At 43.8% G+C, this 12,363-nt stretch overlaps 1 protein-coding gene across 1 annotated transcript in view; it reads right to left on the bottom strand.

The window, feature by feature from the left end:
• Positions 1-960: 960 nt before the first annotated feature.
• Positions 961-12,363, bottom strand: part of uvrag (UV radiation resistance associated gene) — a 98,053-nt gene continuing 86,650 nt past the window's right edge. The window contains exon 15 of the mRNA XM_080867259.1: positions 961-3,316. Coding sequence (XP_080723385.1) covers positions 2,464-3,316 — 853 coding nt within the window. The 3' untranslated portion in view covers positions 961-2,463. The remainder of the gene's footprint in view (positions 3,317-12,363) is intronic.

Here is a 12,363-nt window from a genome sequence, read left to right as displayed (position 1 = left end):
TCTTAATGCATTTCCCACCAAATAATTACACGGAACAAATTTATGGCATTTACTTTTTGGATTTTTGGCATGCTAATGAGCCAGCCCACTTGTTGCTCACAAAGCGCACCAGCACTGAACATACAAACAATAAAATAATCCTATTTTACCTGAGACACACAGCCAGACGCTGCTCTGGCTCAGCCGCCCCTGAAATGATTTCTCTGCCTCCAACTCTGCTAATAAGAGCTCAAACTGTCCCCCGACATCCTGAAATATGGACAAAAGTGGTTGTGATACAAAAAACCCTTTTTTGCAGTTTTCTTGGTAAATCTCAAGAAGCTTGGTCTGTGTGTACATTACACAACAAAGTCACATCTGGAAAATTTGGGAATTTCTGTTGATTTTTTGGCCATGGAGCTCCGTGTGTGGAGACCTTTAAATTTACTGTCACGCTGAAGCAACTAGCAGTGGGAGTGAAGGAAACCCACTGACCTCTACATGCTGGTATGGTAAATAATTATACTGTCAGCACCTACACGGGTATTTTGGTAAACAGCTTTGGCTGTGCATGTTGGCCTTTTGTCTACATGTGAACTGTGTTTGAGGTCACTGAAAGCAGAGAAAAACACCTCCAGGGGAAAACGTTCAAAAACTCAGTTTCGGTGCTTAGATGTGGACGAGGAAAACCAAGATGGTGTCAGTCAGTTGTTGCCCACTAGTGTCCGGTGTCAGCTGCAAAGGGATTATTACAAATCGCTTCATGGGGATTTTGAATGGATGGACAATCTTTGGAATCTCTTAGCATTCCCATGCTAGCTCAGGGCAGTTGTGCAACTGGAAAGTTGGTGGCTCCAGTTTCCCCAAACACTTCCATTGAAGTGTGAATGCTTCTGTGTGTGAATGAGATGCTTGAGACAGAATTACTGGTGTTTCTACTTTTGATAGGAAACATTCCAAACAAATGCAAACAGACGACTCTTAAATGGGATACATACACCCATGCCATTGGACCGCAAGTCTTTAATAACGCCCCCAAAAATCTCCATACAAAAGTATACTTAATGAACTGTATGGTTATAGAAATGATTTAATATGCTTCACCTTTTAGTTTTAAATACAATAAATCCCAACAATCAGCAAACACGGTACTGCATCGGGAACACGACGTGCGCCGCCAGTGGAAAGTCCATCTTCATCAAGGCCAGCGGTGCAAAGCAGCTGTCCAAGTCTGGACCCGGATACTGGTTATGACATCAGTCTACTACATTTGACAACATTCATGAGTGAATTCAAACTAAATATTGATTTCTTCACACACACAGTTGCTGAGACATAAATAATGCAAAAACTGAATACCAGTGCAAGAAAGCGTTGGGAGCAGGGAGACGCTAAATCACAGACGGTGGGATTGAGACACTCGTTGACAGTTAGAAGAGAGCCTGAGTGACACTCCAACAGACGACGGACACGCAGTGACAGGTTTTGGTCTACTGAATGTAAGAATCAGCGGACATGTCGTTAAATTTATGCCGATGGGGGACGATAAACTTAAAAGGTAAAAGCTGAGGAAAAAAAGACACCGTATCCCTGCCAAGATCTGAAAGCTTCGACCTGCCACTCTTAAGATCCTCATTTGAGACCTGAAGGAGAAACTCGAGCCCGTGAGGAGAAGGACGAGTGGGTCAGCCTGTCGAAGCCGAGGAGATGCAGCGTGTCACAGTTAACGAGTCTCTGACTGGGCTACGGGTTCCAGCTCCCACCTCGCTCTGTGGTAGCAGAATACTGCTGTGTCCTTGGGGTCACTGGTGGGATTACTCCAACTGTGATTGTGTGACTATGATGACATGCTGATGTGTGGTGTGTGCACACTCACACACTTACTTCCAACTGCCCACTGTCATACACCCTGAATGAAGGCTCGGGAAGCATTTTAACATTTGCTTGTACAGTCAAAGGTGGAATTACTGGGACATCCGACTCTCAAAAGGAAAAACCGCACTAATTCAAAAGACTAGCAGAGTGATCAGGAGGGAGCTGTGGAGGTACTGAGCTGCACTCTGGCTGTGGATCTAAAAGGAGGCAAGGTCAAGACTGAGCGTCATTTTACTGTAATGGTCCCGTTTACTGGAACAACAGAGGGGGGATTACTTAAGCTGAGGCTAAATCCTTCTGTGAATCTAAAAGGTCTTAAAACTGCTTTCAATCTGTTTGTAAAATATATTAAAGTTTGCATGAACAGTAAGAGCAGTGCTTGTCCCAGTACTTGCACTTTCAACTGCTTCTTATTTAAATCTTTATTATGGAAATGTTTACAATAAGTGCAAATTGGTTGTTTTTCCAGAGGAGCTCCTACGATGTTTTTATGCTATGGTTAAGGAGCGAGCGCCACACGTCCTCCACGTCTCGCATGCCCTGCCTCGCATTTTTTCCAAAAGCATCTGTGCAAGTTTCCTGCCTTCGTCTCTCCTCGGGTCCTCAGCCTTACTTCTCAGAGTTCTTGCGTGGCCGACGAAAACTGGACATGTTCTCATTCAGTGCATAGATTCGCCTGGAAAACTCCTCGAAGCCAGCCATGTCCAGCTCTCCCAGCACTTGTTCGTCACACTCCACAGCTACGGCATGGTCTACGGGGATGCAACGGTAGTCATCCAGCCGGGCTTCATCTGCTAATCCCAACCCCATCCCCAGACCTAAACCAGTGGCCTCTGTGCCCATGATCTCCTCAGCTTGTTCCACTGAGCAGCGCAGCTCTGGGATCAGGCTGATGGGCGCCTGTTCTAATACTAAAGAGCCATTCATGGCACCTGGGTGCTGGGCAGCGGGCATCGTTTCTTCATCAGTGTCCTGCACTGCAGAAGAGTTTGGTATCATTGAGCTGCTGGACGGGTTCTCCTCCATCTCATCACTCTTGTTCTCTTTATGCCGTTCGCTCTCTCCTTCAGCAGTTTCACGTCCTCCTGCCTCCACCGCTGTGCCTCTAGCCTCCTGCTTCTCTTCCTTCTGCTCTTCCTCCACAATGGTTTCCGTATTCGTGGAGAGGTCAAGTGGGGCCTTGCTTGGATCAAGGGAGGATGACAGGTGTGTGGGTGATGGTGACGGCGAAGGCGGTCCCAGGCCAACCTGGGACTTTCCCTCACTGATGGCTGTATTGTAGCTGGGTGGAGGGGTTGCTGGCTTGTATTTAAGCTCTGCTTCAGCCTCTGAACTCGCTCTGTTCCTCAAGCCTCGGTCTGGGGAGCTGGTGTGGCAGGGATAGGCCAGCTCGGAAGCTGCAGACACACCGAGCTGAGACTTGGCGGGCACTGGGATGGAGCTGGAGACATGATGTCGGTCACTGTAAGGAGAAAAGAGAGATATCGAATAAGCAAAGACATTTAAAAAGCTACAATAACAAAGTGCCTCTCTATATAACGGCACCATGTTTAAGATGAAATATAGAGCTGTGCTCAGAGGTTTACATGCACTCATCATTGGTCTGAATAATTGTACACTGTACACCTTTAATGACAACAACTGCTTGAGTTTGGATTCATTTTCTCTGATCCACACGGTCAAAAGTACACAGGCCTACACTCACACACACTTAAATCTTTTTAGCACTTGTGCTGAAGGTTCAAACATTTAACCAAAGCTAATTTAACCAATACCAAGACCTCTCAACCTGTTTTTAGTGAACATGATTGATTTGCAGTTTCTCTTTGCCAGCAAGCATCAAAGGCATTTGTTTGACAGCACGTGGATGGACCAATATCAGGAGATCTAAGAAGAATGAATGACTTGCACAAGTTGAAAAGGTCTCTTTTTCTAAACAACTGCTGATTCCAAGATCATTAGATCAAATAACTGCAAGTACATGTTAATTGGATGCGTCTCCACTTTTCTATGCTCTGGAAGAAACTGTCACCTTCAGATAAGTGAATGAGGCCAACATTAAGCTTGTGGAAGGGCCTGACCTCGTTAAAAAATTGCAGCCTATTTTTACAAGCAGAGTCTGTTGGAAAAAGAATGACCGTGACTGTATGTGCTGTAAACCTCTGGCCACATTTATAGTAAGTGGGGTATTTTAGAGTGAAGAGGCTGTTGCATAAATGTGATATTGTCAATGAAAGCGTCTGCAGGCCATCAACTAACAACACACAATTTTGTTAACATATATGCAGCCAGGTCAATTCAACAACGGCCAGTGCAATCTCCCAGAGCAGAGCGGACCTGATGATGAAGTGAGCAATCTAACGCCACAAGTAAAGCATAGAGTTATGGAAGAATCAAATGACACCACAACTTTCAGTGCTGAACTTTTATCATTGCTCCTCTTTGATAACAAACAGTATTTTTCAACGTCAAAAGACTGTTTTACACTGACACAGTTTGTTAAAATCTGTTATAACATATTGTTCGTATTTGCAACAGATCAAAGATCAATTCTGCAGCCAACAGAAGAAAGTATCCTAAGAAGTCTTTCCCCTGGTCCAGGAGAGCAGCAGCTGCAGCTCTTTGTAGGTCACTTCCCCTCACACCATTCAGAAAACATTTGTGCAGTCTGTGCGAGCACTATACATTCAACTTCTGCTTGCTGGGAAAAGCAGCAGGCGCCGACCCAAGTATGTCAGACATTTTCTTCCATCGCAGATAACAGTCTTCGGATCGCCCCGCCCATGAACTGGAGCCATAAATCTATTTAAACAGGCGCCTCGCCGCTTCTTCCGATAGCCAAGGCCACGTATACTCTGCTAAAAATGACCGTTCTGGTGCAGAACAGCCGGGGTTAAAGCTGAAGCAGGACCTTCCTGTGAATCGAGGGTAAATCTCTGATCAGTCAGACATGCAGTCGTAACAGACGTCCTTCCTGTTGCTGACACTCACCGAGGAAGTCTTCTTTGTAACATTTGACATCAGTAATGACAGCACTGGCTGACACGTGCGTTACCCAAAAGTCTGATGGACAGTTTCACCACCAAACCCATGACAGCTTGTGAAAAGGACCTTGGGTCTGACCCTCTCAGGCACCCTGCCAGGGTGGTCCTGACAGGGTTCACGGGCAGGACACCTCGCTAAGCAGAGTGGAGAAGCTCGTCTAGTCTTAAGAGAAACGTGTCAAACTTCAAAGTGCCTGTGATGCAGTAAATGAGAAACATTCACAGTCTGAAGCTCCAGTATGAAACTGCTTATTGTAACAACCTGGAGATACTGTCCCTCATGGCTCACATTTAAGCTAATTGGAGGCTTACGCGGAGATGTACACGTTGGATCGTCAAACAAGGCCAGGTTTAAAAAACAATAAAGGGAAGAGGTAATGACGTTATCCAGCTCTGCTTTACTTGGCAGTACAGGTCAACCAAAACACATCATCTGCTACAACTGCTCTCCTCCAACAGGCACATGGTCGGTCCTGAGGCAAAGCGTATTTGGGCAAATTGGAAACAATGTGCTCTTTACCACCTAATTTTCTGGAAAGATCAATAAGAAGAAGGAGCAGAGCGAGAAGCTGAATGATTTGCCATCTCAAACACTTATCTGTAACTTTCCAAATGGAACCATCATGGCCTCCTTGGAAGCCAGTTCAAAAAAAGATTCAAAACCTGAACCAGTGGAAACGCATAAAGACAGATGCCGTGAGAAGTCATTTTCCATTTAAGTAATTGGAAAATGTTGTTCAGACTGAATTGTAATGCACATTTGGAAACTGAAGAAGACTGAGTAAAAATCGGAAGATTTCCGCGCATCATTTATAACAAGCTAGTAAACGATTACTATGTTTTCTAGTTTGACCGATTGATGTCTGTTCGGCAGCGGCTGATTAGAAGCCTCTGACTTTAATTGGTATCGCTTATTTTCTTCCACTCCTCCCTCCAGCTGGCTCACCATTTAACCTGCCTGCTCCGATTTCATCTATGCCAGAGAACAATGCATTATTGACACTGGCATAGAATCACACGGTCACCATACAGTCTTTTACAGAATGAGGAGTTTTGTATTTGGACCGTGTTACTTTGTTCCACTCAGTTTCAAGGTTAGGCTCCTATTACTGTCATTACTTGTGTCAAATTGTGCGGCAGAGTATTAGCAACAGAGGAGACTGGGTGTGTCGGGGAGGAAGCCAGCCAAGAGAACCTACGAGCAGGAATACATTTCTCTTTTTCGTAAAACATTTTAACTGTTACAGCTATTTCGTGCTATTTAATACTGGCAATTAGGTTAAATGTGTATGACCATATGTGAGAATGTGTCGATTAATCATGCCATGAAAACACTTCCTAAAGCTGTCTGGAAAAGCCGGAACTTAAAGTGGTCGTATTTAAATAATGCCAAGTGCTTATAGTAAGCAGCACAGGACAATTATGTGTTGTTAAATAGATCCAGAGCTTATTATGAGTGGGTTTTTTTCCAGGAATGGGGTGTTATTGTCTGTTTGGTTAGTAGACACTGACCTCTAGGGTCTGTAGTATATGAAGATGTACTCAGGTAAGAAGTAAACTGCCTGCAGTGCAGTAAACCAAAGTTCTGCTTTATGGCACTTCCATTTGGAGTTACTATATAAAAATATCAGAACCACAGTTAACCTGAAATTCAACAGTTTTGTAAGAGAACGTCAGATGAGTTACTAACCGCGGGTGACGCACAGATATTCTTCCACGCCTCGGAGCTCCTTTACCTCTGTATAAACATATTTCAGATCACATACTTTTTTGGGCTTTTTCCAATAATAGTGAAGATGATGCTGGTGGTAACTTAGAAGTGCTGTCATTACATAATGCAGCTCTGACTCCATTGTTTACAGTATTCTCTGCAGTCTGCAGCACGTGAAGGATCACAGCAACCTGCCAACTGAATGCATTGCTGGAACATATATACAAACTTATTGTTTTACATACAGTATAAACACCAATGACACCATCTTTTCCTCTTTTTTGACACAATATACATATATAGTATGTATATATAGAGTACTGGCCTCCACGTGTACACCACTTATGAAGATGAGATGCTGTAATAGGCTTGAGGTCTCAAACTTTCTGTGCAGCTTGGACTCATACGAGGAGCTTGACATTTCACGCTGACTGGAAGAAGACCTGTTGCTCCCTAATGTATGCTGTGCAGCTCCACAGTTAGCACAAGCTGCTCACCTACAGGAGACATTTAAGTCTCACTGGGCCCCATCCTCAAACAAACTACACATTATAAAGGCTACGAACAGGCCTCTGTCTAAATCATCAAGCCGAAAACTTGACTTGCCAAGCCAGAAATAGCTGCCTTCCCTCTTAAGCGTTTTGCCTTCTCTCTTCCTTTCCACTGCTGTTGTCAAACCTGGCACATTTCAAGGCGATTCAGGAATTTGGTGAGTCAAGCCTTCTTACTGTCTAATCCCCTGACAGGCTTCACAACACGCCCCCGATCATATCCAAATGCTGCTATGGCGTCACAGGTTTTGGGCCAAAGCTAACAACAGCAGATAAGACTTGTGCGTTTGATGTGGTTTAGTCGTTTCACAGGGATTTCCCTAAAGTAAACATGACTAAAAACCTGATACGTGGTATGGAGGAAGCCAAGTTTTCTTTTTGCTTTATTAGAGTGGCTCTTATTGACTGTCTGGCCTTTGAAGACAGACTGACCACAGCACAGCATGTGGAACAAAAGCTGAGAACATCCTCGCACTACTCAATGGTGCTGATGTGCTACAGAAATTACAAAGACAAAATCTGCAACACTGATATACTGCGTATGCAGTATGCATGTTGCTATCGTCTTCCTGTGATCCAGTCCCCTCAAAACATCAGTACTCTCTACTATTTATGACGAGCAGTATACAAACCCCACTTATGATGCATAGAAAGCCTGGGTTGGGTCAGTGGCTGTCAAACTCAGGTGTCTGGGCCACAGACGACCACGCGGTGTGCGGAGGGGTATTTATATTTATCTTACATATTGTCAGAATGTAAGATATTAAAAAACCAAAACAAAAAGGTATCACAACTTTTAAAAAAAGGTGAGAAAGAGAAAATGTATTCCCAAATAAGGAGGAATGGACGCTTGGAGAACACGAAAAAGGAAATGATCAAAAATACAGCAATTCCACAGAGAACCTGTCAAGCTTAACGTCCCTTACAAATGCTTATTTTAGGTGTATAACTCAAGAATTTCTCTTCCTTTTTTTTTTTTTGCACTGACAGGAGCGCAGCTGTCTAAATATTACAACCCTCGGTGTACTTCATGCAACACAAATGCTTTTGCTAACTTCAGTCACTGTGGGGTTTGGGGAAGATTCACATCCACCAGCTGTGGCGTTGAATGTGCATGGCTAGGCGCCCTGCCACACCTTGCTCCCCCCACACACGTGTACGTAGCCCTGCTTCCAGGCACCGGAGTGGGATTAGGACCCTGTGAACTTCTGCCAGGCCCTCAGCGGATGTGGAGCGGCAAATGGGACCATGTTGAACGTGTTTGCTTTGATGTCGACAGACTGCGTAGTTTACAAAGAACTGGTTTCTGGTGCTGTCTCTATATGCCTCTCGATAATAGATTCACCATTTCCCCCACTGTTTCCCATCCTTCAGCGAGATTAGAGGAGAAAAAACTATACTGCTCATTTTTCACCAGGGCTGCATTGTATATACTCTGACATGTTATGATGTGTTTCTGAGAGAGAACTGTTTGGAAATCTATTAAGATATGATCAGCAGTTTCCCAGATGAGCATCACGAAGCCCACTGTATAAAAATGACATACGCTCTTTTCGATTCTTACACGCATTCTTTCTGCTTTTCCATTCGGTCTGTATAAAATATCCAAGATGAACCCACTATGCACCCGTGGTGTGGGTATGAATTATTTCTATATGTAGGAGGCAAATGTTTCCAAATCTGTTCTGGAAACAGTTCCCTCTGTCATAGCCTTCACCACATCATTCTTGTTTGGATGTGTGGAAGGAAGAAAAAGGTGGCAAAGAGGAGGATAGGCAGCTGATTAGCCTGCCTCTCACGGGCTATATAGCAAAATTACCTGCAGCTGTCACGTAGCCTCTTAAAAACATCCATATTTCATAAGCCGAGTCCCAGCTCCAGGCATTCCTTCTGAATTCAGCCTTTTTAAACCCGGCAGGAAGAAGAACCGGAACTGACACGGACAGAAAGCAACAGTGCGTCCAACAAAGCTGTACTTTTATGACAAAATGTGTGGGTCAACTTATTAAGTAACACAAATGAACAAATAAAATGTTGAAAACATACATGTACGCACATTACGATCAAGGAGCAATAAAGGTGGATAGTTTCTTTTTTCAAGCAGCAGTCAGAAGTTGACAGATTTGTTCATTCACACCACTTTACAGAGGATTCTTTCATCAGAGCCCTGTGTCAGGCCGGACTTTCATCTGGGCGAATCCAAAAAAGACGGAATGTTCCATTTATAGAAGTTATACAAGTAACATTACATCAGTGAAATACTGGAACGTTTGTCTTATGACTACACTTTGTTACTAAGCTGCTTTTTGCTGTTTTAAGATTTTCATTTTTCCTGTGACTTACTGCAGGTTTGGGTAACAGTAGGTTACAGAAGCAACCATTTATTTAGCCAGGGGCGCTCAATTTAGGTGGAACACCTAATGGAACGATTAAAGAAGGAATCTAGTTTTAGGAACGATTTTTTTGGGAGGCCTACAATTTGTTTTTATTCATTCCACAATTAGAAGAGGAGGCTGTGGTGCTCACAGGGACTGGTTTCTATTTGTGAAAGTCAGAGCAGAGGCAGAAAATCCAAAGAAAGAAACTAAAAAGTAGAAACTAATAAACTAAAAAGATGGAAATCTAAGGAGCTTAAAGTGGACTTCTTCAGGTTTCAGACGTTTCAGCTCCCATCTGAGAAGCTTCTTCAGTTCTAAGAGCTCGGTGGAGAGTCCGAGGTATTTAAGCCCTGATGGGAGTTGCTCCTTAAGAGGGTCCCTGACCCACTATTGATCATGTTCCTCATCATATAAGGCAGTGTGTGAAAACGGGTGTGGTCATTATCAGCAGAGGTTTCAGGGGACACCACTGTGAGACAGTTTCTGACCATTAAACTGACCTCACAGCCCGCTGTTCACCAGCGGTGCTAGCTTCAACTATGCAAACACAAACACTACGTTAGACGAACAGAATCGACTTCTTTTATTTGGTTTCTCTGTCCAAAATGTGAACATTGGCATCCTCGAAAGACTGACCCAATGTGGATCTGTCCATTCTGCTCACCCTAGCTGGTGTCTGACCTTCTTTACTGTGCATCTCTGCTGATTGGATGAAAGCCCAGTTGGGACAACCACATGTTTAAAGAGCTTTCTTTACATGCGTTCCTTTTCTTTCCCTTCTGCCTCAGAGGGGACGTTTTCTGCCCGGTGATGCAGAGTCCTGATTACTCCAAGTTTGTGTTCCGGAGGGTGGTGGGAGTCAAAGAGTCGATACTGGTCTGCGTGTGTGGGCTTCCGATAAACTTCAGCATTGAGGTTTCCATTCTCCTCAGTGTACACAGCACAGTGCAGAAATGGCAAACTATTATTCTTTGTATGGTGAATTTTATGTTTCTATTTACTGAGTTGATGTGAACAGTGACGGATTCTATTTCTTGGGTTTTGATTTGTCATCAACGTATTTGTACCAGTGGTTAGGTACTGTCCCTTCAAAAGAGCAAAGAGCCTCACTTTCCACTTCCACAAGGTTTGCCACAGTGGGTGACACTGGGGAGCCCGTGGCACATCCATGTTTTTGTCTGTAGAAACCTTTATTGTATTTCCACTGCATGTCTTTATCCTGTCTTCCTTCTCTCATCCCAACCAATCACAGCAGATGGCCCCGCCCTTCCCTGAGCCTGGTTCTACTGGAGGTTTCTTCCTGTTAAAAGGGAGTTTTTCCTTCCCACTGTCGCCAAAGTGCTTGCTCATAGGGGGTCATATGATTGTTGGGTTTTTCTCTGTATGTATTATTGTAGGGTCTACCTTACAATATAAAGCTCCTTGAGGGGACTGTTGTTGTGATTTGGCGTTGTGTAAATAAAATTGAATTGAAAAATTGAAACTGAATATTTAAAATATTTGTTTGTAAGGCAGAGGTCTGACAGTGATGGGGGTAAAGCTAATTCTGTTTTCTAAGGCGCTGTCTTGCTGTAGTCATTTTCTGACCGTCTCCACTGTCTCAGTTTTGGGACTGCAAGTGAAGAGTGAGACCACAACAAAGGGCTCTATGGTTTCATCTGGATCAGTGTAAATGTCTGAGTTTCTGATTTGGTCTTTGAACTGAAGAAGCTTCTCGGATGAAACAGCATCAAACTCGTCTCTGAAACTCGTAGAAAACCATGACCTGTAAGGCTGGGAACCCACACCAACATAAATCCAGTGGAGTTGAGTCCCAGAACATAAACATGGACAGCATACCATTGTAGGTTTCATTTAAATATGTACATATTTATGTCTAATATTGGTTACAATTTCCTGTTGTACTCTGCTGTACTGAGTAGCTAAATGGCAAAATATCAAAACGTAACTAAAATAGTTTTGCTCAATATGTACGAGAGGTTTAAAGACGACTTAGTGTTGTGGCACGCCATCAATTATTAGTCTTCAGAGGTGCCTGTAGGCAGACAGAGTGCGCTTCCAGTCTTTGTGCTAAAATAAACTAATCAGCTGCTGGCTGCTTCATATTTACTCTACAGAAACGAAAGTGAACATCAATCTAGTTCGTACGCATTTTCTCCAAATGCCGAACCGTCTAATCGCTGTGGCAACATAGCTGAAGCTCTATATCTTCTGACAGTGCTAATGACAGATAAATCTGTAACATGTGTTTGTGGCTCAGTGCTGCTCAAAATGATGGGAACGGCAGTTTCTTTCACTCAGCTGATGGCTTCTGAGTCAGTACAGAGCAACTCCTCTCTGTCACTGTGGTCTCATTGTCACACAAGAGCGTGGCTGTGGAAAACCGCTGCAGAAGACTTCCACTTTCTTTAAAACCTCCCATGCGCTCGCGCACACACAGCTCCAGGGTTAGCAGACCCACGCTTTCATCTCATCTGTCTTTGGGCTCTTCCACTTCCCGTGAAGATTTTTTGGGAGTGGGACAGAGTTGAGAGCTCGAGCTTTTCATGGCGTCTTTCCTTTCAAAACAAAAGATTATTCAATTAATGTGTGTAATACACATTTTCCCCTTTGCTGACCCTGGGAGAGGAGATCAAAGACAGCTTTTTCTTTTATAGGGAAGTGGAGCTGAAGTCTGATGGAGACCAACTCTCAGGTTTTAGTAAAGGGTTACTCACAGGCCATAAGACTGGAGCAGAGATCTAAGCATTCCAGTGGACAAAGTAGCTGCTGTAAAACTCATTACCCACTCCTTTTTTTAGATGTAGGGGAATGATGATGTGCAG

This window comes from Rhamphochromis sp. 'chilingali', assembly GCF_963969265.1.
Source record: "Rhamphochromis sp. 'chilingali' genome assembly, chromosome: 19".
NCBI lineage: Eukaryota > Metazoa > Chordata > Actinopteri > Cichliformes > Cichlidae > Rhamphochromis > Rhamphochromis sp. 'chilingali'.
The sequence above is the reverse complement of the archived record's forward strand: the minus strand, read 5'-3'. Positions and strand labels throughout refer to the sequence as shown.